The sequence below is a fragment of the Ciona robusta genome, chromosome 5, assembly GCF_009617815.1.
Source record: "Ciona robusta chromosome 5, ASM961781v2".
Classification (NCBI taxonomy): Eukaryota; Metazoa; Chordata; class Ascidiacea; order Phlebobranchia; family Cionidae; genus Ciona; species Ciona robusta.
In genome coordinates, this window is record NC_143239.1 from 4,155,538 (window position 1) to 4,182,796 (window position 27,259).

General features: G+C 33.4%; 3 protein-coding genes across 6 annotated transcripts; 2 read left to right on the forward strand and 1 right to left on the reverse strand.

The window, feature by feature from the left end:
- The first annotated feature begins 349 nt into the window (after positions 1-349).
- Positions 350-5,185, forward strand: LOC149735775 (uncharacterized). Of its 2 annotated transcripts, none has more exons than XM_089878304.1 (7): positions 350-1,558; positions 1,874-2,130; positions 2,396-2,497; positions 3,590-3,716; positions 3,872-3,995; positions 4,671-4,733; positions 4,985-5,185. In XM_089878304.1, exons 2-6 carry the CDS (start codon positions 1,963-1,965, stop codon positions 4,684-4,686), a joined length of 537 nt encoding a protein of 178 aa, XP_089734430.1. In that variant the 5' UTR covers positions 350-1,558; positions 1,874-1,962; the 3' UTR covers positions 4,687-4,733; positions 4,985-5,185. The 2 variants fall into 2 exon arrangements, with proteins under 2 accessions (XP_089734430.1, XP_089734429.1); XM_089878303.1 differs by having other exon boundaries at positions 373-1,558; positions 3,872-3,946.
- On the reverse strand, positions 4,607-6,674 carry LOC149735776 (spermatogenesis-associated protein 17-like). The gene is made up of 2 exons (XM_089878299.1): positions 6,430-6,674; positions 4,607-6,140 (listed from the first exon to the last, which is right to left on the reverse strand). Exons 1-2 carry the CDS (start codon positions 6,588-6,590, stop codon positions 5,258-5,260), a joined length of 1,044 nt encoding a protein of 347 aa, XP_089734425.1. The 5' UTR covers positions 6,591-6,674; the 3' UTR covers positions 4,607-5,257.
- Positions 6,675-10,226: 3,552 nt separating this feature from the next.
- Positions 10,227-27,006, forward strand: LOC149735777 (high affinity cAMP-specific and IBMX-insensitive 3',5'-cyclic phosphodiesterase 8B-like). Of its 3 annotated transcripts, none has more exons than XM_089878289.1 (23): positions 10,227-10,411; positions 11,579-11,767; positions 12,246-12,302; positions 12,708-12,895; positions 13,391-13,516; positions 15,081-15,138; positions 15,640-15,728; positions 16,196-16,274; positions 16,513-16,653; positions 17,030-17,118; positions 17,908-17,965; positions 18,873-18,990; positions 20,126-20,199; positions 20,342-20,509; positions 21,067-21,121; positions 21,559-21,706; positions 22,068-22,266; positions 23,284-23,414; positions 23,834-23,920; positions 24,404-24,533; positions 24,847-25,026; positions 25,305-25,434; positions 25,589-27,006. In XM_089878289.1, the coding sequence occupies exons 2-23, from the start codon at positions 11,732-11,734 to the stop codon at positions 25,834-25,836; spliced, it is 2,589 nt and encodes an 862-aa protein (XP_089734415.1). In that variant the 5' UTR covers positions 10,227-10,411; positions 11,579-11,731; the 3' UTR covers positions 25,837-27,006. The 3 variants fall into 3 exon arrangements, with proteins under 3 accessions (XP_089734415.1, XP_089734416.1, XP_089734417.1); XM_089878290.1 differs by having other exon boundaries at positions 21,592-21,706; XM_089878291.1 differs by having other exon boundaries at positions 13,391-13,450.
- The last annotated feature ends 253 nt before the right edge of the window (positions 27,007-27,259 follow it).

Sequence of the window (27,259 nt, forward strand, 5' to 3'; positions counted from 1 at the left end):
TGATAAAACACAAAGAATCAAACGTACGGCTGCCTGTTCGATTAAGTATGTAATATAGGCCTACTGTCTCATTAGCCAGATGCTACGGTTATTTTTGTAGCCAAAATAACAATTGTAAATGTCGAAACATCCGGGTTTGACAAATACTTTGACATTTTATTTTAAAACGTTCAACTGGAAAGAAATCGTAATCCATATATTTTATCAGGAAAATGTGAAGCGATGCTTGTCAACAGAAAACCTAAAAGGATGTAAGACCCGCTGTATGGATGTCTAGAACAAATAACCTCAAGTGATTTTTAAAATGATTATAAAAGTACTTAAAGTGATTATCTTATGCGTGTGGATAAAATAGAATGCTATTTTAATTGTTTACACAATCTGAGTAAAGCTGTTATATTTTAAAACAACATTTGCCCGAAGTCTGCTATAAGTTTCCAAAACCACTGCCTAGGATACTATATTCCATTAAGAATAATGTTATAAAAGGCGTAGATTTTATTACAACGACAGGCAGCAAGGTAAAGATGGCCATCACCCAACGGCCTACCTTTTCCGTTTTCTGATTGACGATTTTTTTTCTTGAACTGAAAGACGTTATTAAAAACCACTAAGCGAAAGAAAAGGCGTCCATGCATAATTAATAAGAAAAACGTTGTTATGTCGTGTTAATAAGAATAGCAGACTGGATTTTGGAATTGACTGTCGGGTGATTATTTCCGCTGTTACGTACCTATAAGGTGTTGGTGATGAAAATTCTATTAGGGTGGAGGAAGATGGGTCACCTTTAGCACATAATATTCAAATACCCTGATCGTGTTTTTAACTATTAATAACGCTCTATTGGGGTTGTGAGGATACAGTTTTTAATTTTTAATTTTTATTTGTTAAACTACCAAATGGGACGACAAAATAGAATAAAAAAGTGTCCCATCTCCCCCGGGCCCTTCTATATAGTAAACCGAACTTTGACCGTTTTTAGATCCGCGGTTTTGCGTTTTATATCACGGTGAATCTATAGATGTAAAAGGGTATGATATGCGAGTGACAGATTGATTCTGGGCCGACTTTAAAATGTCATATGTCGCCCATTGAAGTTATTATATATCTATGAATGCGCCGGAAATTTGATTAAAACTGTTTTGCCGCCAGATTGTAATTAAAATTATATTGGTATATCGTGCGTCTGAAAAGCAATCTACGTATGACTGAAATGCCCTTTGTGACAGTTATTCCCAATTTAGCTGTTGGACTCCTTGCCTTTCATGCATTTGGCCTTTTTTGCTCTGGCACCTGACAGATCGACACTTCGATCGGTTGTAAAATCGAACCAAGACTCCTGAAAGTATTTCGAATTTCTTCTTGCGATTTTCGACCAATCGATCAAAATGAGAATGACGTTAATACAAAAAATATATGGAATTTTTCCCTATTGTTCTTTTTTCGTTCACGAATGCTGGAAAATGGATTTTTTTCTGGGATTAAAACCCCGCACCGTCGATGCCCTTTCATCAGTGGTGCTGCTGTGCCAGCAGATAAAGATAATTTTTGTCTTAGGGTATGTTTTACAATTTTACATGTTTTCTTACAGTTAGACTTTAAAAGTACGCGGTGTTTTAATGCCCGTTAAAAGGGACCGAACAGGGGTTGTACATTTTATACCGTGACGATATAACAAAAAGGGCAAGTCCGTCACGGAAAACGCGTGTATAAACGCCCGTAATTTATGTCATGAACAGAATACTGCCGTGCCTGGAGCTTGCGAAGTGAAAATGTGTGTTCTATAAATGGCCACACTTAATAATTAATACTTGGCCACATAAATAGCATCTTAGGTTACGTAATTTGTTGCTTTAAGATCCTTTTTTTACAGGGTGTTGATTTTATTGCGGAAAAGATTATTTGTAAAACCTTTCCGCGACAGTCTTCAAAAACCAAGCCGAGAGCAGCAGATAGTCAAAGATGCAAGGCCTGTGTTATCGAAACGCTATGTCGGTGTTATCTTTAATTTTAGTGGCTACAATTTCAATCTCGACTGCAAAATTCCCGGACACAGCAAGTGACGATTTCCCGCTGGAAAATTTTGTTCTAGATCAACTTTGTGGGCAAATGAAAGCAGATAAGACGCTGGTAAGCAATATTATATATTAGGATGTGTGAAGACGGGACACATTAGGAGATATAATGTCCAGTTATTCTGATCGTGCTTTAAACAATTAGCAACGATCTATGTATGGAAGTCGTGAATATACGGTTCTATATTTCTTTGAATATTTTTTGTTTACTACCACATGGGACAAGAAAATGGAATGAAAAAGTGTCCTATCTCCCCCATCGTATTTTATACAATATTTAACACTAATTAAAAATGTTGCTCTATTTTTATACTTTACAGAGCAACAGATTACGAAACGTGGATTACCAACGCGATGACGATTTGCGTTACCTTGACCAGCTGCAAGAGAAAAGGCAACGAGATTTGTATGAAAAAAATAAGGTGGTTATCTTATAAATAGAACTCGATTTTACGGTGGTAGAAAAAAAAATTATGCATTTCGATAAAATGCGCTGTGGCTCTGTGGGTAATGTGTCTGCTTTTGTAGCCGAGGAGTTGCACGATGCAACAGCCACTATTGCGGGCGTATATTGGTGTCTTTGGGCAGATATGTGTCTTTGGGCAAGACGCCTATAACCGCAATCGCCTTAACCTATTAGTGGTCCCTTTTGGGTTGTGTGAATTATCATCCATGCAAAATCAAATTGATCAAAATAATAATCACATTATTTTCATTTGCTCATTAATTTATTATGCGGTAAAGTTTGGCCCCAAGAAATGCCTATTTTTTAGGTTTCTTATTAATTATTCCCAATATTCAACATGGTCAGTTCATCAGATTAGTCATACAACTGAAATCGATGAATTTTTCAAATGGAGATAATAACGTTACGTCTAAAATGGTTTGCTTATTAGTCATTGCCGGCGTGTCTGTTTGCATGTGTGGGACTTTATTTAAGCGCGTTTGATTTGGTCTTGCATGAGATGTATTCAGATAGTACAGTAGAGTAGGGGGGAGATGGGACACCTTTTCATTCTATTTTCTCGTTCCATTTGGTAGTAAACAAAGAACATTTAAAGAATTATAAAACCATATCCTCACGACTTTCATAAACCGTTGTTTATTGTTTAAAACTTGATCAGGATATTTGAATATTAGGTGCAAAAGGTGTCCCATCTTCCCCCACAGTACTATATATCATAAACGAATAAATGTAACTTGTTATTTTCCCGCGTGGGCGGAAAACGACAGTCGTTAGAGCACGGGTGTTCTGAACAAGAAAATAGATTTAAAGGCGTCCCATCTTCCCAATTGGACTATATTGTATTGAACGCATTTGGAATATATATATATATATACGTTTAATGTAATTAAATTAGCCATTTTGAAGCAGTATAGTTAAACATATGGCGTTATAAGGCGCTAATGTAGGATCATTCTCTACGGCCTACGCTACACCTTGTAAACCAATTATCGCAAAATAGGTTATGATGGTAAATATAGACAGTTAAAATAAATTGTTAAAATTACAGAGACATGTTCGCCATTTTTACGGTTTGATGGGAAAACGATCAATTGGCGACCAACCAAGCATATTCAATGAAAGAGCATCGTTCACTGGCTTGATGGGGAAACGGGGCCCGATTCCATACGGTCGAGGTAAGATAACGAATTGTGGATTAATTTGTTGTGATTTCAAAATCAAAACCAATTTATCAGAATGTGCATTCTAAAATTATTATATACATTTAAAATTGGCGTTTTTATCGTTTTAAACTTTCGGTTGTAAAAATAACTTTGCTTGAATTCCTTAGATTCGAACATTTTGAATCCTGAACCGAGACTTCCCCTCCAAGATAAAACATACAACGGAGATTACTTGTTTGGAGGTAATATGGCAACATTCTTATACCTTATGAGTGCAAATGATATAAAAAGGTAGAAAATCCAATAAAAAATAAAGTAGCATAAATGGTAACTCGTAAGCTGGCACGAGGTGTAACAGAACACCCGTGTTATAACGGCTGTCGTTTTCCGCCACGAGGGGTTAAAGTAAGTTACACACATCAATTGCCTGGTGTTGCTCGCGCGTGGAGTCTTTCATACATCGGTTGGCGCGCTTGGTTTGGTACAAACAAATTATAATGCTTCTGTAGCTCCTTTATGTCCGTCGGTCACGCGTTTAGTGTGCAGTATATGAGTCTTTTAAGACGATTAGCACTGTAGAAATTAAGACGTGTAAACGTAGCATATCAGATACAGAGCTCAATTATGGCAAATATATAAGTAATTCGCAAAGCGGGCACGAAATATACAAAGGTCTATAAGACACCATCTTATAACTTTAAGGTAACCCCGTCACACGAGTTGAGCAATGTCATTTCCAAGTCTACTCTATCATTAGAACCCAATTCTGCTTGAAAAGCAAGCATAAATAGAAACTCTGAAAATAGCCTGTGGCTATGCTGCCTGTCAAACCAGCGACCAACATAAACATTAACTGACATATCTTTGCCATTTATTATTTGCCCTCCTGTCAAACTACTGGGTTGATGCAACATATTTTATTTGCATGCAAATAACATAGCGTCGTAATGTACACGTTATTTACAGTTCCACAGAACGATAGAGATGCCATTGGTCCTGACAATGTACAAAACGACAACCCAGTAGCCAGTAAGTGATATACCCTTAGCAGAAAACGCTATGAAATATTAGACAAAGGTCCAAAATGTCTTAAACTTAATAAAATAGCAATACTACTCCGCATTTTAGAATGCTGTAGAATGTTGCATGTTCTGGTCCATCTAATATATAGAAACCATGGCCTACTAAAGTATTGAGTAGACTTTGATAAGGCCATGAAGATACATTTAGTAGGCTATGTAGAAAGTGTAGATAAAATATAAAATATCTTTTTTGTCCAGATCGAATGATGCAAGCGATTTTGAGCACAATCTTGAATAAATACTGTGATGAAAACTAAATGTTCCGCAGCCTAGTCGACACATTCGTATGAAGTGGTTTCAAGTGTCGCGTTGTATTTTTCATCTCACATGCTTTCAAGCTAATTGTATATACTGTGCGTTTCTGTATAGTTGTAGAAATAAAATGAAAAGAGCACACTATATATAAATTTTTGTGGAAAAAACACAGTTTTTTGTTGACTTTTGTGAAAAAAAACGCAATTTGACAAATAGTTATTGCAGTACCACTGCTCCCTTTGAATAAGTACCACCATATCGATCGAAAATAGGAATTGGCGAAACAACCGTTTGCATTCGCTGATCAGAGATGTGCATGTCTGGATTCTCTTCTGTGAAGTACTTGTTTCCATACGGCAGATGACCATACTTGGATGTTGTGTGAAGAAGTGGTTCATAAGGTACCTTGTGCTTACTGAACGGCACAAACGGCCGATCTGTTAGCTGTTTCGCCCATTCATCCCGCTGGAGAGTTTCCCTTGCCGATTCCAACGTATTGTATGCAGTCAGTACTCGTAGTGAGGGGTTTAAAGGCCTGTAACGTTGCGCCTGAACTTGCGAAGGAGGCTTGAAAGGGCCTTGTATTTTGGGCTGTATAGGAGGCAAAGGCTCGCATTGAGAAAGTGAAGATTTAGTGGATGGTGTTGTCTTCTTGTGCGACAGAGGCCTTGCTTCACGTAGACGGTATTCCATCTCGTGTGGTTGCTCTCTAAACGGGGAATTGTAAACTCCAAAACTCTGGTGTGTGCTGAGCATGTAATGTTGTTTCCTAGCTTGGTATTTTAGTTTTCTCTCCATAGCGCTATGTTGCCTACGCCTTTCTTCAACATCGGACCGCTCTCTGTATTCAGCCAGTTCCTTTCTCACGACCTGGTTCTTGGCATTAAGCGCTTCAAAGTATCGCTTGCGAGCATAGAAGTTGTAGGTGTACTTGCGCACGATGAAACCCCGCCAATGCTTCTGTATTCTCACCGCCATAGCATTGTAGAGATTCATTCGAATAATCATGACCAAGTGCTTGATCCTTATGCGACAGAACACACGACCCATATAACCCCTCCAATACCTTTGAATGTGAACCGCACTTGCGTTTAGATGCCTGGAAACAAAAAGAAATATTTTAGTAAAGTACCGATAATTACATCATTTTTTAAACTCTGTGGTTTAAATAAAACAGTTAAAATAAATCGAAACTGGGGCTTAACAATACACGGCACCGTTTCCTTTTACTTGTTACGTACTTCAATGTAGGTTTTTATAACTCTTGCATAGGTTATGACATATGTATTACTATTAGTAAGTGCAAAAATCAAGAAACTCTTATTTTTCACCTTAATAACCTTTGTGGTGGTACTGGCTTTGAATAGCAGTAAGTTATTTTTACCTACCTTATATAGTGCCTGACACGCAGGCCTCTGTACCAGCTTTGAATCTTGACAGCAGCATTGTATTCAAGCACCCTATGCACTTCTGCTGCTTCATGTTTCACGTACAAGTCCGCCACCACTTTTGGAACCGCATTTAAACTTAGGTTTAAAAAACGAGACATTTTTATATCACTCTTTTTTCATTGTAATTTAAGCATATGGTGATACCTATTTCCGATTCTGTAACTGTAATATGTGTATAGAGAAGTTAAGAAGCATGCAGATGTAATATTCTGAATTACAATTGTTAAGCGTATAAACACAATATACATTACTTTAGTAAAAATAACGACACATTTTGTTGTGTAATACCCAGTTTACAATTCATTTATTTAGCGCCTTACAACTATGCTAAAAAACACAAACAAAACAAAAGCGTCCGTAAAACCCGTTGCCATTGGATACCACAGAAATACTATGTATTATAGAAATAGTTTAGCTTTTTGTTAAAAATGCCAGTCAATAAAACGATTGAATTTTTAAAGCATTTGTTTGAGGTAAAAGTATATAAAATTAAGTTCAATTTAAGTATTATAAAGTTATAAACCGCGCAATGTAGCATAAAGCTGAATGAAACATATTGAATTTAAATATTAAACGTAAACGACGATGTTTACGTTAAATAAGTTACACCACAGTCCGTATATAGGCATTGTGGTCTTGGTTAATTTGTAGCTGATTTGTGATTTTTAAATTATAATAAATGTCAAAAAATTAATTCTATAGGGTTTTTATGACCCATTCAAGTCCGCCCAAAGTACTTTTTAAAAGTTATGACGAAGTGTATCGAATGCAATTCTCCATACTTTTAAATCAACGTTATCTTTGTTTTTTCTTAATTCGATGTATCAAAAATTACAGAAATAAAATCCATTTAAACATTTTAGATATACATATCTCATATTCTTGCTGTAGAACTAAATTTTCCTAATATATTCTACGTCTATTATTTGCTTCCCACTCGTCTCGTCTACTGAGGAACAATTTTTGGTAATTTTTTGGGCTAATCTGCTGTCGCCTGAGCAAACTTTGACAACCGGATTATAGTTTGCAGCAACTTTCAATATCAAAAGTAACATGGGCACGTGAAATTTGCAGGTTTATATATCATGTTTACAGCTTGAAGTTGGATTTGCATTCACAAATACCTTTTATATGCTTGTTTATTCACTTTTAATGTTAGTTTTAGGCACAGTATTCACGATTTCATTCTTTTGCAATAGAATACTGAAAAGGCTGTATTAGATTTGGTAAATTTTCTTAAATTTTTGAATAAGTATGTACAGTTGAACGTATTTCGTCGTTTTTGCACGATACTTATTGTTAAAATATTTTAAATTTCAATTCATAACATTATGAGATGTGGGTTTTGTAATTTTATACTTAAGTAACAAATTTTGCAGTGTTAACATTCTCTGCAACACTGAATGTTGTGCAGTAACTACACAGGCAGTTACATTACACTCAAATAGATCTCGTTGCCAAAATACACAACTTTTTAATGTGTTTTTAATCAAGGTTACCAGTTACAACTCTGTAGGAATTAAAACTAGTTGTGGACAATTATCTGTACTTTGAAAAAAATCATTGACCCAATTTTCAGAAAAAAATCAGGCAGTATTAAAGGTTTATTATGTGGAAATGCCAATAAGTTTGGGAAATAATATAAAAAAGTTGAGTTTTAAATATCACATAAACCTGATACTGTAGATACCTTGTATAGTCCTATATGTTTGGTTGGGTTTTATAAGATACTGGAAAAATACTGGAAATGTTTTTACTGTTTTAATATTTGATGTCACTCACAAGCTATATTTGTTGTCATTTTTTTTTCATTCTTGCTTATTTGCTCTTGTCAATTTAGAGATATTGTTAGTTTAATAATAATTGTTAAGCTTATCTAATATATTAGGTTACTTACTAATATTTTTGTAGTGTAACCAATTTCTTTATAAATACAATGCTAATCTATAGTTGTAGTTTTGTGAAATAGTTCGTATAATTAACCTATACAAGTTACCATTTCGATTGTTTTGATCCAAAGTGGAGATTTTAAATCTTTTTGTAGCACATCTAAATTTTTAAGTGTATATCATATAGTAGCGAATTCGGTGACCCAATTGTCCAAACAAAATTTCATACTTGAAAGTCCATGTTTATTTTTTTCCATGTTGGTCTATGTCATTTTTTGGCAGTAGGCAAGCCAATTACCTTTTAAATGACTTACTTTTTTAATTCAATTTTAATAATTAATTTTATATGGAATTATAACAAATGCAATACATATTATTCTATGTCAAAACAAAACATTAGGCCTATGTCACAAAAGGCGTCTTTTGTTTAACAAGACAACGATTTCTTTCACTATATTCTTTTGTTGCCGTTCCAAGAGTAATTTTTTGAACTTTAAAAGTCCCCGGTGTAATAAGGTTGGAAACCACTGGTCTAGAATCTAGATGATATGTATATATATATGTTGAATTTTATTAAGCCAATTTTTCCAAGTTATATTCAAGAAACAGTTCTGTGTCAAAACTACATTTCAATACCCTCTTTTCAGTATATTTGTTTTGTGTAATCAATTCTAATATTTAAGGCGTTTGTAATTTAGAATAGGTATATATATTTTTTGTTTATTTAATTAAAGTTCCCCCAAAAACATGTTTTATTGCAATGAACTGATTGAAGTAATCTAACCAACTCTGAATTATGTATGAATAATTATTGGTAATAGTTTAGATAAAGTGTCATACCTTGATGAATTGTAGATAATTATGTTTAAAGTGTTTTACGAGATGTGCTTCATATACAATCTAGCCTACTTAATGTGTTACAAGTGGAATCTATTGTTTAATAATCCTATACTCCTAGTTAATTAAATTAAATTGAATAAAGGTCTTTGTCTTAAACGTCAGGTCCAGTCATACCTTTATAGATGGCTTAACACTCACTCTTGTTTAGTTTTTTTTATTGTCAGTCTAAATTTTTTATCTACACATAGAAATATTTTTTTTTCATAAAAAATTTTGGTTTAGTCAATAGTATAGCTCAGGACGAATGTCATGTTAATGTACCTACTCAATTCAGAAATCAAAATAAGAGTATATTATATTATGTGCACCATAAATATAACATTACTTATAAAGTTTTATAAGTCTAAGTAATTTCTTTCCTACAGACTGACGATGCTATTTAGGAGTTATTATATATTTCTCTAATACAACTATTGGTAAACTTGATTTTTGTTTGTTCTGCTTTCGTAACAGCAGATCCTTACTGTATTTCATTTAACAAGAATCGTTTAACTTTATGAGCACCAGATCAGGGTTAGATTCGCAGAGTTCATTAGAAGTATTTTCTTTCTTTGTTCATTGTATTAGTCATACAGTCAGAAAGAAAATAATGAGTTAGTTATACCCAGCTGGTTTGCAATACAAAATAATATGAATCAATAAATACTAAAGAAAAATTAATCTTTGACCTAATTCTGTCCGATTTTACATTTCAGGAATTTTTTGGTTTATTATTGATTGAGTGAAATGTCTGTTTTTTTCCACTGAGGTCATATTTGTACGATTTTGGGTTTGTATTGGCATGATAACTTAACAAAGTTATTTAAAGTAAAACATATTTGCAAAATTTATCGTTTTACCTAAGTTTGCTAATATATAGGCTATATATATAAAATCAGTTACTTTACTCAAGACTTTATTAAAATACAATGCACTTTATTATACAGTGCAACCATTTTCAGGCTCAGTTTACTTAACAAATGCTCCCTTTGTTTTATCCAGACTTGTGTAGTGGTATCTAAACACTGGTTGCATAATAAACGATCACCGCTTAGTTAATTCACTCGGTTTGCAGCCAGCAGCAATATGTTCTATACAGTCTCCTGTCTCGGAATGTCATTCCTGTGAGTTTCCCACGTGTTTATTACACGGTAAGTACATTAACACTATGTAGCCTATGTGTTCTTATGGTAGTTGATATACAATGGAATTTATGCGGTCAGAATGAAGTCTTTCCTTTATCGGTTTGAGTTTTGTTTAAACAACTTTTTCTTAGCTCCAAGTTCCCATGTTTCCGACTTCAAAATATTGTTTATATATATTTGTTAATGTTTAAATGCAGAATGAATGATTGACGATACATTATGGTTTTTGTTATGTCATAATCCACATAATAGGTTATGCAACTTAATTTGAACTGATCACGTTTTCTGCTTCATCACACAAGTGTGTTTTTAACAGGTTTAAACTTTTTGGTGTTTGTTTTTGTGTGCGAGCGCAATTGACTGGAGGCTTACTGTATAAGGCACAACACATTTGCCGGTAGCTTTCTTATTTTCCATCAACAATCTCTTGAGATTTTCAACAGATAGCGCCGCTTTGACCAAACACTGTGAAAAATATGCCATCTGAGTATGCTGCTGCCTATTTAATCTCTATTATCAATATAGTTGTCAAACGCGTCAAAATGCATTTTATGTAGTCGGAAAAATCTAAAAAACTTTTAAGCTATCAGTATGAGGTATACAATATAATATCAAAAAAGGAGCAGACACTTTGCGGACAGTCAGCAGAGGTAAAACAACACATTATTTCTTGAAGCAGAAACAATTGTAAACAAATGAACTCGGCCGGTTCTCTGTTTGTTTTAATTGTTTACACAAGAATAACAGGTGGGCCAGCTCCCCACCACTAGTAGATTAGGTTTAACTGTTTATGGTTAGCTTGATATAATACTGGTTATGGTATATTATTATTATTATAGTTGCTTCCTTTTTTGCACTGGTTGGTTGGTTTTTTTTTTATTGCAGTATGTAAAATTCTAGCCTATCTATACATTTGTTGTAGTGTGTGGAATATTTTATTTATATATATATATATATATATTTATTTCACATTTCACCAGTTGATAAACACACGCTATTTTTTTGGCAAAAAAATACTTTGTTTTGAGTTTTCACAAAAAACACTTTGTTTGGGATTTTTGGAAACATGTTTTCAAGAGTGTTTTAATGGTGTTGTCTAGTTTAGTGTTCTGCATCTCTTAAATTCTACTTTCTGAGTTTAAAGTTAATAATTCATACTTCTCCATGTTTTAGCACAAGGCCCTGAAAGTGATTCTTCTGGTACAGAGGAAGTGACTGCTTCTCCGCATGTGATTTCCCTGGCTGCAAATCGCTTTAAGCTGCACCTAGGGACAGATCAATTGTTATACAGCCAGCACCTTTTGTGCCATTGGATGGTGCACAAGAATGGATGAAATACAGACCTTTCAATTTGACAAAGATGTAAGATACTGTTCTGCTGAAAATTAAAATTTACAATTAAACATGAAAAATGTGTAGGCCAGGCATATTTATTAAAAAAAGAGAAATTTGGTCTTTAACATGTAAGCTACTGCTTAAAAATGACAATTTTGAACATAAATATGTAAAAAAAATATTTATTTTGGGAAAAAGCTGTTCTTTCTTAGAGCAGTTTAAAATCTTTGCTTATAGTAATGAAGAAATTTCAAAATTGTAGCCGAGGTTTTTGTCGTTCACGATTTTTGTGCATGGACTAGTGATATTACACTGAAGACATTGCCTAAAAATGTTTCTTGTTTATTATACAGCATTACAGAAATAATTCAATCTTTGTTATATGTTCAAAAATACTGTATGTGGCAATGTTTTACTATTACGGTACATGTATACAATATGGGGGTTTAATTTTATATTTTTTAAAACATGCATTAATGCCTATATATGTATTTTTTTAACGCAGCCAACTGTAAGGGAATTACATATTGGATCTATGAAGGTACCTAAACCTCAATTTAAAGTAAGTGGCATTTTATTTTAAGCGAAAAAATTGTGTGTAAAGTAAAGTGATTTATTTTTAGGCAGAAATTGTATTATTTAACAATCCAATTTATAAATAAGACATAGTATAATCCTTTAAGGCATGATCTCCTGTTAGGAAGTATATTAGGAAGTAGAGAATGTCCCTTATTGATATATTTGCATACATATTCAAGCTTCAATTTAAAAAAAATGTTTTTTGTTTATTTGGTTCATTTCCAAGTTCTAAAAGTGATATTTAAGAGTTAAAAGCTATTTCCCGTCCAAGTTTGCTCATATATACTTGATGATGCAACAATCTCTGTTAGGCACAGCCGGGCTGGTTTAGTTTACAGCTAGCAATAGCTGGAGCATAAATTTTTAATGCAGATCTAATTCCTGCCAGGCACTCTTGGTGTTTATGAAGGAAGATGCACAGTTGCAAGCACTTGAGAAAACGCTCGGAAAACTTGGCTTCGAGCACGACGTAAAATCGTGCGAAGCAGCATTGGACGCCTTCCACAAAAAGCAGCCACACTTGGTTATTATCGACTGCCGACATAATTATGCGTTTGATGCAGAGACGGTGTGCAGGTAATGCCAAATGCAGTAGAAATGTTTTATTCATAAAAAATGTCATGTGTTTTGTTTTGTATTTAAATACAAGTTTAGTAGTTCTAACCTATTTTATCTTTTAATTTGTTACAGTAAGCTTATTATAAAGTATATAATTGTATGCAAATCCCATTTAAAGTTTTCATATTCATTTATGTAGTATACAGAGCATCTGAAAAGTCACTGTGTACACACATATTTATAAACAGACACGTTACAGTATAGAACCCAGGATTTAAATAGAACGACAATTATAAATAACGTTGTAAGTGACCCCTGTTAGCATCAATACAGGCTTGAACCTTTTTTTTGTTTTTAAACATCTCATTCAGAAATCTAAAAAATATTATTAGAAAAATGCACAGTGACTTTCCGAACATTTTATATATTCTCATTCGCCCCAGTGTGAGGCAGTTTCCTTTTGCACCTAAAACAACGTCTAGCTCACGTTCTAAATATCTTCTGTTGTTTTAGCTCCATCCGAAACACAAGCAATGGTTCATTTACAACGATCGTGGCTTTAGTGCACAGAAGGTACAGGGCGGTTCATACACCCTCAGTGAAGCTTCCTTGCTTTTTAAATTGTGATTTTTATAAGAGGTATACATGCGCATGCACAAAGGGAATGCTTTATGTAAGAGTACCTGTTTTTTCACCGTCAAATCTGTGTCAGCCATTCGTGATTAACATGCTATTTACAAAAGCAATGCTGATCCTTCAAAAAAATTTCATTTTTTTGCTTGATGTTTGTGTTTTGACAGCCCAAGAATCTAACATGGGTCTCACCCTACCTCAGCCGTTTGCAGCCGACAGTACAGCCTGTAGCATCTCAGTGAGTTATGTAGAAGTTGTCATTACAGGTAGTCTTATATTTCATTTTTAAGAAGAGATAGTTTTTGATTAAAATTATAGGTTTAGATCAAGGGTTATCTTAAACATTTTTTAAAAATAAAATGTTTAATTTTGAGAAGCGATAGTTATAATTTAAGTTAAATTAGAACTTTAGATTAAAGGTTATTTATTTTTAGCCACTTATTTTGTAGTAAAGTGTAAAAACTGGTAAAAAACAGCTTATACTATGCTATGTACTAGAACTAAATGCAAGACAAATTTAGCCTGTAGCCAATTTTTAAACAGTACATTATAGAGCAGGACCTTTAGTACAGTGATATTTACATTGAAAATATAAGGTGTGTGGCATAGTTTTTAACTGTAGGATTTTGAATAGGTGTGTTACTTTTATAGCTTTAGTTAATTTGCAGTGATGCACAGCAATTTTTGTTGTTTATTTTCTAATTTCCGCTGTGTAATGTTGCTTTTTGTTTTTGGTAAACTAAAATTTTGAATTCCTTTTGTGTCATGTAATTGTATACCTTTTTAGTGCCAGTACGTAACTATTGCATGTATGCTTACACGAAAAGTTTCATTTTTTTATCGTTTTTGGATGAAAAATCATGGTGAGCACGTCATGTATCATGTCTTCATGTGATTTAGACACATCTCTCATTTCATGGCACTGATCACAAAAAATCACTTAGCATGGTCACATGTAGCAATCACGTATGACTTAAAAGGGCCCCGTATTTTGCTTTTGTAATTTTTAATTTTAAACAGTTTTTTTGGCATTATAGCAGACATTGTTCCAGCGTAGTGGTCACAATTTTGTTGTAGCATCCTGAGTGTTGGGGTAATGGGGCAACCCCTACCATACCACGCTGTAGGTTCTCACCCACGTAGATTAGGATAGAATTTTTAACAGATCTTTCGGAAACCGTTTATGATAAATAGCATGTAGGCATGTTACTACAATGGAAATTTTTGGAAATTTTATGGACTTCCTACTATGACACAATTCGGTATTATCTAAAAATTAAGTATTTTGAAAACAATTTGCATTTAAAGTCCCAAAACAAATTTCTAATTTCCACAAAAATCTTGTATAAACTAAAACTATTAAAAAAGCCAAATAAAACCTAAACAAACATAGATATGGTAGTTTTATATTAAAACTACCTACAGTGAGGCTTTCCAGAGTACCTAAAATTTATGCCAGAGTTGACCCATTACCCCAAAACCATTCACATTTAGAAAAGATCTTATTAAAACACAGTTACAAATGTTTTGTGTGTCCATTTTTGTTTCTTAACTTCGGAATTTTTTACAGAAACCAAATAAACCAAGCTTCCAATACCACAGATCTTTTAAATGTTGGCTTCAATAGAGTAAGTAGATATTTTAATATTATGTTTACATTGCGTATCTAAACATATACTAATGGCTATAGACACTCAATGTATAAAAAAATTAGCATTGATCAAATCTCAAAAATAGTGTATTGTGGCGTTGGTTGTAATTAAATATGGGATATAGCTGTTCAACATTGTATATTATGCTGTTTTAGCTGTGTTCTAATTTTGTACTTGCCTTTTTCTATTTTTTCTTCGTTTGATGTAAAGTTAACCCTTCTGCAGGGGTAATCGTTTTACAGTTTTTAATTTATGAACAATTTCAGCCAATATTTTACACATTTATAAAAAAAAAACTGTACTTTTCCAAAAAATGTAAACAGTTTATGCCTTTGCAAAACATATTTGATAGCTTGTTCCACAGCCGATTTTTTACTCCAGTGGTTAAATTTTACCTGTTTTTTTTTCATATTGATTTTTCGTAGGTATGCCCCCTTAACACATACAATCAGCTACAATAATTTTGAATTTTTTCAGTTCATAAATGAAACCACTAAACTCGATGAATTAGAAGATGAACTTCTACAACTTGAGTCCGGACTTCTTACCCAACAAGTTAAAATCAAGTAAGTTGTATTAAGTTTAATACAACACTGGAATCATGACTCAAGGGTAATGGGTTCAACACTCACCCAGGAGCTTGCTTGTAGATGTTCTGTTTTACATAACAGTCATAAGTATGATTATTAGAGGTGCCTGGGTTAAAATATTACCCAAATTGTTAAAACAAGGTTGTCATGTCTTAGGACCCTAGTTTTACGTCTAAAATATCTTTACTTCATGTTTGATCACTATGAGTGCAAATGCATTTGTGCAACGTCACGCCAGATTTTGTCCAGAAAGTAAAAAGCATTAAGCTTAAAATAAGAGCTACTGCTCAGTGTTATGTAAAGAATTTTTCAAATTCAAAATTTGTCATATATATATTTCAAAGACAGTTTGTAATATATTAGTTGCATGTACCATATGCATACATTTAGTATTGGCACTAATAAAAATCAAGTAAATCAACCTTTACCTAAAACCTCCTCAGATCGTGCCAAGCCATTCTGACTGCCTTAGAAAGATGCAGAGACTTAATATGGATTATAGACGACAAGAGTAACATACAGGTAACACATCATAGCTACCCAATCTTGCATCTTATTTTCGTGGTCAAATTTTCTCAGATGGCAAAAAGTTAAAATATAACAGAATTTTTAATGTTACCTGTTATTGCGTCATTAAATATATTTGCTGATTACATTAGAGTATACGCATTTGGATTATTTTTTCTAATTTCTATGCAAACATTCTAATTCCAAATTTGCATGCTAAAATATAATACCAATTGTAACACATTGTTTTTAGTATGTGAACAAGACATTGGAGCGAGTTCTTGGTTTCCAATCTAAACATGTTGTTGGGACAAACTTTTCACAATATATTCAAAATGATAAAAGCAATGATGACGTATGGGAAAAAATACAGGCAGAAATACAAGCGGAGAAGGTAATGCCTAACTGGTAATACCCGTTGTGTTTGGGGCTTAAAGCTGCTTAATGTAGTAGCATAGAAACGCACCTATGGACTGGATAAATGTGTTATTTTTGTAACATTTTGTTATAGTGACAAAAAATGGGGGGGAAACCTTTGTAAATTTATGTGGCCTCTGTATTGCAGATTACGCAGATTTTTCTTAAAAACTGCAGCTCTAAACCATTTATTCAAATTAAATTTTAAAACATGATATTTCCCTATAGTTACTTATATATTATGTTAAAATATAAGTATTTTGATTTTAACCGTATACAGTTTTTTCTATGAATTTAAAAACTACAAATTCTATTTATATATATATATATTTATTTTTTCGTGTTTCTACCAGGAATGGGAAGGATCATTTTATTGCAGAAGAAAAATTGGTGACGATGTCCATTTGCAAGCTATGTTCTTACCATTATGTGAACAAGACAGGTCAGTAGTTATGGGCTAACCTAACTTTAAGGGTTCATGGGGTGACTTTTCACCCCTAACCTAACCTTAAGGGTCCATGGGGTGACATTTCACCCAATTTTTAATACGGGGGTTATAATAATCAATAAGGTTTCTATGTTTGCAACTATGAGTGTTGCTGTATTTTAACAATATCACCCCAGATTTTACCCTGCTGTTAAGTGTCTATACAAACAAGCAGTGCCAAAGTATATTGCATTTACCATTAATCAATGGGATTCCCTATGTTTGATGACTATCAATGTAACTGTATTTTTACACTGTTATCCTATATTTTGGTAAAGTATAAAAAGTAAAAAATTTGTCCAATAAAAATCCAGTAGGACTATGGCCATTTCTGTCCAAATTCCCAGGTCCCATGGCGTACCTTGCCAAACAGTAGAGAGAAAAAAGTATATTACGGTGGTGTAAGATGAGACACCTTTAGCACATAACACTAAATGCCCTCACTGTGTTTTGAACAATTAACAACGGTCTATAAAAGTCGTGAAAATCTAATTTTATAATTCTTTGGATTTTCTTTGTTTACTACTAAATGGGGCAAGAAAACTGAACGAAAATGTGTCCCATCTTCCCCCACCCTACTATATATCAGTATGCCTTGTATCAAGGAGGTAGCTGTTCCAATGTCATACATGTTAATCTATATCTTTCAACTGACTGTTACGTAATTTAATTTTCCCAAACTCCCAGATAATAAGCAGAGTTTGATTTTTATTACGTAACACGTCGATGTGGTTTTCTTTAAAGGTCAAATCGACAATATGTTGTGCTATGCTATCCACACAGTCAAGGTGCTACAGTTCCTGTAAGTTACATTTTAAATTCATTTTTCACTTGCGGCCTGAAATGCAGTTAGCAAAAATCAATGCATTAATTACTCGTGCATCTCGCTTTGCACTAAACTGTTGCCTTTAGCTTAGGCATAACTGTAATTCCGATAAACTAGAGGTGCCATTTTTAATGTTACATATAATTTGCAATTTACATTTAAAATCTTAATAGTTATTTTTGAACATTAAGATAAAAGGGAAATGGCTTTTTTTTTTGGCTAAGATAAAAACTAAAAAAAAACTTTTTATATATATATACTTGGTAAACTGCTATTTCATACATATACCATAAATATTTTTATGGATACAAACAAAATTGTATACTCAGTGAACAGCTATTTCTTGTACTATGATTTTAATGTCTACTTAGGTACCTTAGTCTTCATAGTTTTTGATATACATTTTTCTATTTGGATAAACCACTTGAGACCATATGGTGAGAACAATGACCATTAAGTGTCACTAAGGACACTCACACTAACTAGGGATCGCCATTATAAATCTATAACTGTAAGTTTGACCCTTTTTGTAAGGCCTGCTTCACTGTTGGACTTCCAGCGCCTATAAAAGTGCTTGTCAGTGAGCATGAGGTGTATGAATGAATACACACCGCCTGTAACCAGTAGATTGGTTTACCCAGAAAGGCATTATCAAAAATACTTAAATCTGTGTATAGTAACATACCACTTACCTGGCATTTTTCACACTACATTAATCAGTAATAAATACAACTTACCAGTTATTTTAATTTTCTTTCACAAAAATACACATCTAACTACCAAGCCTCTTCTGCATTTTAAAAACCTGTTGCCTAATGTTATACTAATATCTGTATATAAGAAAATAAACACTTTACTAACTAATACGATCACTTGTTCACAGGACATTTCACAGTTCATTAGCATAAAACGTAAAAACTCATACGAATTCCACCGTCGTCACTCGGGGGCAGCAGAGCAGCTACAAATTCGACGACTGTCAGCTGCGTCGTCATTTGAAGGTAACTTGATTAGTACCATGTTAAAATTTTTTTGGACAAGTTTATCATATATGGATGATTGAGAATGATGGATAGTGGATAGAAATATTCTGGTACTTTTGCTACAGGGCTTTTAGCTGCTCATCTGGTATAAAATTGTAGTGTGTTTTTAACATTTCGTGGATTACAGTTGGTCTAACATTTCGTGGATTACAGTTGGTTTTGAAGTTATGGTTATATAATTCTATAAGCACATGATATCCCATTTTTTTCTAATTTAGTTTTATTCAATTACCATACTCTTTTAGAGCCGTGAGGATATTGGTATATATTTCCGTAAATGTTTTCTGTTAAATACTAAATGGGACGATAAATTATTTTACCTAATTTTTGTGCAAACTGCAAAATTTGTCTTTTACCCCAAATTTAAAAAAATAAATTATATATATATTGAATTTTTTCATTGAGTTCTAACATGTAAAAAAAAAGTTTAAAAAAATCTAATTAGCCGAGATATTTTCCACAAAAATTGTTTTCTTTTATGCCCATTTTTGATTTAACTATTTCACTTTTTAGTTGTAGTACAATTTTAATTTCAAATGAAACTTCTTGTGTATTTCTGATTTAAATCTCTTTGTTAGTTTTGCCAAACATTTTCAAATTTATTGATTTATTTATAAGATCTGTGGCTGTAATTTTAAAGTCAAATGAATTATAAATGTACATAGTATCCTTGAAACACAAAGTATTGAAATTTATTTTAATTTAAAACTATTATTTATTTTTGTCGTAAGGGTTATGGACCAATCTGTACTAAATCCAGATCTTATCTCATTGCATAGCCTTGTTATAGGACTTCACTGATATAGAATGTAGTTTTCAAGTCATTCCAGATCGTTTAAAAATGGTTACAGAAAACAGTTGTATTCGGTGGTGCAGCCAGAAACAAAAATTATAAAAACCTTTTTTTGTTTACCTTAGTATAATGAGAAAGAATAAAAAGTACATTTTAAGACTCAATTTGTAGTTTTTTATGTAAAATATTTGTTTAGTCTCTCGTAAAACACATATCATACCTGCGTTTTTAATCAGACAAAAACTAGTAACAAAAACAAAAAACCTTGGGTATTGTCTTAAATTTTGATGTTATTTTTAGGGGATGGGTCGCACAGAAGAACCAACTCTTTAGCAAAAATTCACTCCATGGCAATCGAAGCACCTATTACTCAGGTTTGCATTCATAATACATTACTCCTTCAAAAATCTGTGGTTTTTAGTCTAAAATCTCTAAAAACTGTGTTTTTAGTTTAAATTCTTTAAAAATGTACGTTTTTCTGTATAAATTCTCTAAAAATCTGTGTGTTTTGCTCAGATCATCAATTTAATCAATGTTGTGAAAGACTGCAGTCAGCCGTCTGAAACTGAAGTTTTGGAACAAATTCTTGAGATTTTACGAAACTCTGAACTTTATTCTCCTGCTGACTTACCTAACAAGTCTCGTGATCCAATGTTATCGGATTTTGTGGAAGGACTGGTCACGGTAAAAATATAAAATCCTGTTCAGCATAAATTCCGTTATTTTGATCCTGACATGCATGTGTTCATTCTACACAGTTTGTTACTGCAATAAATTTCATTAAGTATTGGTCTGCAAGCGAATTATGGCATATTCCAATAGTACGCCAAGTTATAACTATTTTCAAATTCAAAATCTAAAATCTAGTCACCAAATAGTTGCCACTTAGATTTAAAAAATATATAGCAGTTACAGTCCATGTATTTTCTTTGGTTTGAAGTTGTTTTTGGGCCAAAAATTTCCACCAAAAGCAAAATTTGCTGTTACTAGTAAAAAAAAACTATTAAAAAGTAATTGATTTTCAAATGTAAAATACAAGATTTAACAAGTTTTATTAAAGATTCTTTTGACATAACATGTTGTTCAAAAACCTTATAAAAATTTGGTAAATAGAAATTTAGGCAAAAAAATTTATTCATGAATGGTTTGATACATATTTGACATAAGTTTAAATTATTTTTAAAAAAAGTTTAGCCCTTTTTTTCTTAACTACTGACTAAAATTGTTTGTCTACAATTCAGGGCACTGGTTTTAGTCACAGAAGATCATCTGGTGGGGAAAATATTCTCAGCAGAAGTAAGTGTTAAAATATAATTCATAATATATTCATATTATTTCAGGTATATATATATATACAAATTACAGTATAATATAGTGTTCACAATTTTTTAAAACATAAGTTTGGGTGACATCAGTAAAATAAAGTTAAAGTCCTGGTAGTCTAAAAATGGAAACCTTCTTGATTAATGTTGTGAATGCAACATACTTTACATCTGCCAAGAATAGGACAACACACTTCGTAAAAATCTGCTGCAAATAAGATTAAACATGGACTTAGTTAAATATTCCATCAAAAAAAGAGGAATGCTTGTAACAAATTCTACTGCAAAAAATTAACTTAGTTAAAAATTTCTGTCAAAAATTAAAATTTGCTGCCTACGTCCTGATTGCGTACACGGACATTGTGCATCCCTACTCACTGAGCATTGTTAAAGAACAATGCCCTTCCACAGCCCCTCCTAACAGCGCTTCGACCAAATCTTCAGCAGGGAAAGGGGGTCTCACTCGAACGAATGAAAATCCGGCAATCGCAATGTGTTTGGAGAACTATGACTCGTGGGATTATGACGTACTTGCTCTAGAGCGTGTTTCAGTGAAAAAGTGAGTTGCTCATTTGTTTGGTTGTTTGGAGTTGGTGGATTTTGTTTTTTTTTTGAGTTGTTGCACCCAATTGTCACTTTTTGTACTATGGAGACATTTTACATGAAAAAATTTTTTTTTAATATGACTTGCATCACTGTGAGGTTTTGCCAAAATTAAAACTGACGTTTTTATCTTTATTTACAATAATTGCACATGTTTCTCACTTTCTGTACTAACAGAGACATTTTTAATGTAAAAATGCAACACTATAAATAGCATTTAAAAAACTCCACTCCCACAGTGGCACCAAAAGTATCTTTGTATTTCTAAAGTGTGACAAACTTTTACCACCACTAACCCTCACATAAACCCACCACAGACCACTTGTGCACTCTGGTATGCACGCACTGGGCCAGTTTAATGTGTGCGAGGTATTAGACTGTACACCCACTACACTGCACTCGTGGCTGGTAGCAATTGAGCAGAACTACCATGCAAGCAACCCTTACCACAACTCAACACACGCAGCTGATGTTCTTCATGCTACGGCTTATTTTCTTAAGAAAGATCGACTTAAGGTTAGAATTTATTGGTTAGATGGGATTTTCAATGTATCTACCACACTTGTCTGTGTTCAATGAATGAATGTAACTTACTTTATCCTTGTGGGTTGGAAATTGACAAACAATATAACACGGGTGTTCATACACCTTGAGCCAGCTTAGGAGTACCGTTTATGTTAATTTGTGGATGATTAGTTTTTGGGATTTTTTTCTTTTGATTTGTGCCATTGCTCTATAACCCAGTAACATACTCCTTTTTTTAAAAAAAGTAAAGATTAAAATGCGCCGCACATCTGGTTTCCGCGGGTAATGTAAAAAATTGTTTCAAAAATCTTTGTACTTTTTTTCCCTGTGATGTACAGCATCGATCTATGCCCCAATTTAAATCAAGTAAAATAATTGTGTTGTAATAGGAATTTAAATATGTTGTATGAACACAAAACAGAAGTATGTAGACCAACTGCATGGAACAAAAATGCCAATTTAAAAATTGTATTAGACTTAACAACAAGTTGCGTAAAATTGTGGTCGGATTTGGTGTTGGTGACGTACGTTAATACGGGAGTAAGCCGGTTTTACGATCATATATTACGCACGGGTTTATTTTCTTTTTATAAGTTTTCCATTAAGCATGACATAGCACAGTTATTTTAAAAACAATATCGCTTGTGCCGTATTAAAAGATTGTCAAATTTGCGGATGTGGACTCGCGCAATTTCCTACATTCTAATAAAAATTACGGTTGAGAAAAATTGACTTACGCATTACTGAAAATTTTTGCCCGGCACTACTGAAAAATAAATGGCATTTTACCTGGTTTCACTATAAAATTAATGGCAAAAACTATGCCCGGAATCAGTGAAAAATTTGTTCTTGAAAAAGATACCTGGCATAATTACTCCCGGCATCACTGAAATATTATGCCCGGCATCACTGAAAACTTATGCCTGACATCACCTAAAAATAAATATTATAAAAATATGTCCGGCATCACTAAAAATCGATAATTTACCTGGTAACACTGCAATACAGAACTGGATGGAGCCTTTAGATGAAATAGCAGCGTTGTTGGCTGCCATCATACATGATGTAGATCACCCAGGTCGTACAAATAACTTCCTTGTCAACTCAAGCAGCCCACTAGCTTTACTATATAACGACACGTAAGTTGAATAGAAATTATAGTTTGTTTGTTCTTGTGTAGTGGGGTAATGACAGGGGTCATAATAAGGGTGTTACGTTTTTTTTTTATACATTTGTGCCTCCTTACGTGTTACTCTTACCACGTATGTAATTTTTAGGATAATTATTTCTTGTTGAATTTTTTTATTTTTTTTGTAATGTAAATTTCGACAACAAATAAAGGGCCATTGGGTTGGAGCAATTACCGGTAAATATTTTCCAAGAACACATACACCGACAATAATGAATCAAATATGTCATATTTTTTAATTTTTTAAGTAAAAAATGAACATTTTATTTAGTGCTGTACTGCAAAAAAATTGCAATAATTTTATTCTAAACAAACAAAATTGAATTTTTTTGGCACAATTACTTAAAATGAAATGAATATTTTATTCAGTGCTGTACTGGAAAGCCACCACGCTGCATTTGCTTTCAAATTCACTGTGAACAACGATAAGTGCAACATTTTCAAGAATTTGTCAAAGTGAGTTATCAATTTTACACTCCTGTAAAAAATCTCCTAAAATAAAGTCATAACTTTATTGACGTATGTTGTCGAATGTTTATACTGTTTCTATGGACTGGGAAATAATTTTAAAACCACATGTCAGAAACAAACCTCTTTAGAAGTCCTAAATTTAAGTGTAAATAAAAATATGTCAAAACCTATTGGTAATCAGTAAATGTTAAAGGGGTTTTAAAATTTTACCTACAAAGTAAGCATGAGGTGAAAGCCACTATTCATGTGAATCAATGCATCTTATTTTTACTTGTGTAGCAGGGCAACTATAGTTGTTATAACAGAAGTGGTCTGTTTCATGCACCTTGTGCCAGCTGACAAGTTACCACATGTGTAACATTGTTCTATGTGAATAAGGGACAGCCAATGTCATTTATACAGACTGTCAATGCCATACATAAATATATATATATAAATGTCTGTCTAACATATCATCATTAATTTCAGAGAAAATTTTATGACAATTCGGCAATCCATTATTGATATGGTATTGGCAACAGAACTATCAAAGCACTTCGAACATGTCAACAAATTCATCAGTATTGTTACGAAAAACAACAGCAACAATCCAGACACTGTAAGCTGATTTGTAGGGCTTATAAGTGTGGTGTAGTTTTTCATAGGGACTGTTCGGTTCTGTTCTGTATTGATGAGATTTTATGCCAAAGGGACCTGGGATTTAGGCGACAGTTGGCACATTACTGTTTGTGTATTTTGTATTAAAAATCTCTAGTGGTATATTTCCCATTGAACCGCACAAATGACTGTATTAGGACCAGTTTCATTTGAAAAAAACATTTTTTAATTTTAATTTTTTTAAAACGGAAAAAAAATAATCAACTTAAAAAAATTTAAAAACATGTAGTATTTGTTTATTTTTTTTGCTCTAGGAGACCACTAGTGGTAGCACAGGGCGTGCAACGAGCGGACAGAATGCAGCTGTGACACATGAACTTAAAACTCTCATAAAACGTGTGATGATAAAAGTTGCAGACGTTATTAACCCAGCTCGGAAAACTCCGTTATGTGTGGAGTGGGCACGCAGGATATCGGAAGAATATTTCGCACAGGTTACGATTTTGAATATTATTAAATTTATTTGTCTATTTGATTACGGTAGCAAAGATTTGGAATATTTTAAACCAAAAGACAGGATATAGAGATTTGTTTTCTATTCTGGTTTAATAAATTTATTTGTCTCTCCCATTACGGTAGCAAAGATTTGGAAATATTTAAACAAAAAAGCGATTTGTTTTCTATTCTGTAAGGGTAGTGAGAGTAAAAAATTTTTTTTGTCTATTAAAGTAAGAAAAAAAGAAAAAATAAGAAAAAAATTTTTTTTCTTTAGACTGACGAAGAGAAAAGGTTAGGCCTCCCTGTCGTAATGCCACATTTTGACAGAAACACTTGCAGCATGCCCAAGTCACAAATGACTTTCATGGATTATTTTCTAACAGACATGTTTGAAGCGTGGCATGGTATGTATGAAAGCAATTTTTTCAAAAATGACAAGAATGACAAGAGTAAAATAAACAAATTTCCAACTTTTGTAAAAAAACAAATTTCAATTTTTTCTAAAGAAATACATGAAATTTATTTTTGTTCAAAAAAAAGAATTTTCACAAATTTCAGAGTTCTGTGGTATGGAAGATGTGATGAACAACCTCACTGATAATTACAACTACTGGAAGAAGTTACAGGATCGAGGAGTGATGCGGTTGGCTGAGCTCGAGGACGAGGAGTTTGCCGACCTCCACTACGATCCTTCTGTGAGCGGACGTCACTGGAAGTATTCCGACGAGAAAAAAGACTCAGAAATTCCGGACTCGGATTCGATAGTTAACAAAACAGGAACCATAGGGAACCATTTGCCCCATTGACGCTGTCGAACCGACAGTCGCATGATTATGTTGCGTGTTATCTCAAACTGTCAAACTTTTTTTTGTTTTCTCTCGTTTTTACTGCCCTTTTCAAACCAGCGCCAGTGAAAGACGTATTTTATCAAAATCCGTTGCCCTATTAGACGATGTTGTTTTTGCAAAGTTCGGTCACTTAAATACGCACCAACAAACGTAATGGTTAGTCTAGGCCTCACATGTCATATTCGAATTTGCTTGCATCACCCATTGCTTCAATTGTGAATCGACAATGACACGCACAAACGTTTCTCATGCCCAGCATTGGTGTCAGCTTCGAATTTCCTTTTGTAAACTGTTTATAAATCTAATGCAAGTGTAGAGTTACTGCTTTTTTGTTTCTATCGTGGCACCTCAAAAACTACACTGGCCTTTGGCTTTTACTTTGTATGCTATTCTACTTTAGCTTTTGCGCACACAAATCACAATGGACATCAAATCCCTATATTTTACCCTTTAGGCCCCTTGAAAAAATTCTCGAGCATGTAATACGACATGTCCAGCCTATACACCCCATGTCACCAACCACAATGAAACACTGTGCGTAAAATCTTGCTTACAGCGAATCAACCCCATTTTCCAACGCAATTCGTAGCTCTGGCCTAAGTTGCATACATAACAACACTGATGATGCATTCCAACCATCAAGTCAACACTATTAACTTTGGCGTATTATTGTTTTACATAGTATTTTTTCGTCGTTCTTGCGTACAAAAAACGACAGCCCTTTTTGCATAACATGTCCAATCAACCGGTTTTTCCCACCTCCCAAAATATTCGTAAACCTTTCAATTCGAAACTTACTGCCTGGTCATTAATAATTTTCACTTTTAACAAGTTCTGTACCCGCCCCCACCCTGTTTTATCATTCACTTTTACTTGCCAAACTAGACAAGTTATATACATTGTAAAAATAACATATTTCCTATTGTAGTCTCGCAACGATTTTACTTTTTTAGTTTTATTTTCAAAACCTCGCGTTGTCTGTTGTACCGGGCAGTGACACTCGCTAAGTGGCCTGAGTACTTAGCGAGGAATTGTTCCGCCTTCATTTTAATAGTACTCCGGTTTTGCAGAGCGTTCGTTATTCTTGTATATTGTTTTGTTTAGTTAATATACAAAACCTGCACCATTGGTATTTGTGGGAAAACTGGAATATATCATTTGAACGAAAAGGCGAAGAAGGCACAGCGTGAAGACAAATTTGAAACTATCTTAAAGACTAAGAAAGAAGAACATTTGTGAAAAAAACGAAAAGAGAAAAGCAATGTGTGAAATCAAATCCCAACTAAAGTGTTGTAGGCCAACACAAGACTAAAAAGAACCAGTGTTTTTCCAGGAGATCAGTTGTAAATGAGGTTAGGTGTGGAAAGTTACTGCGTTATTT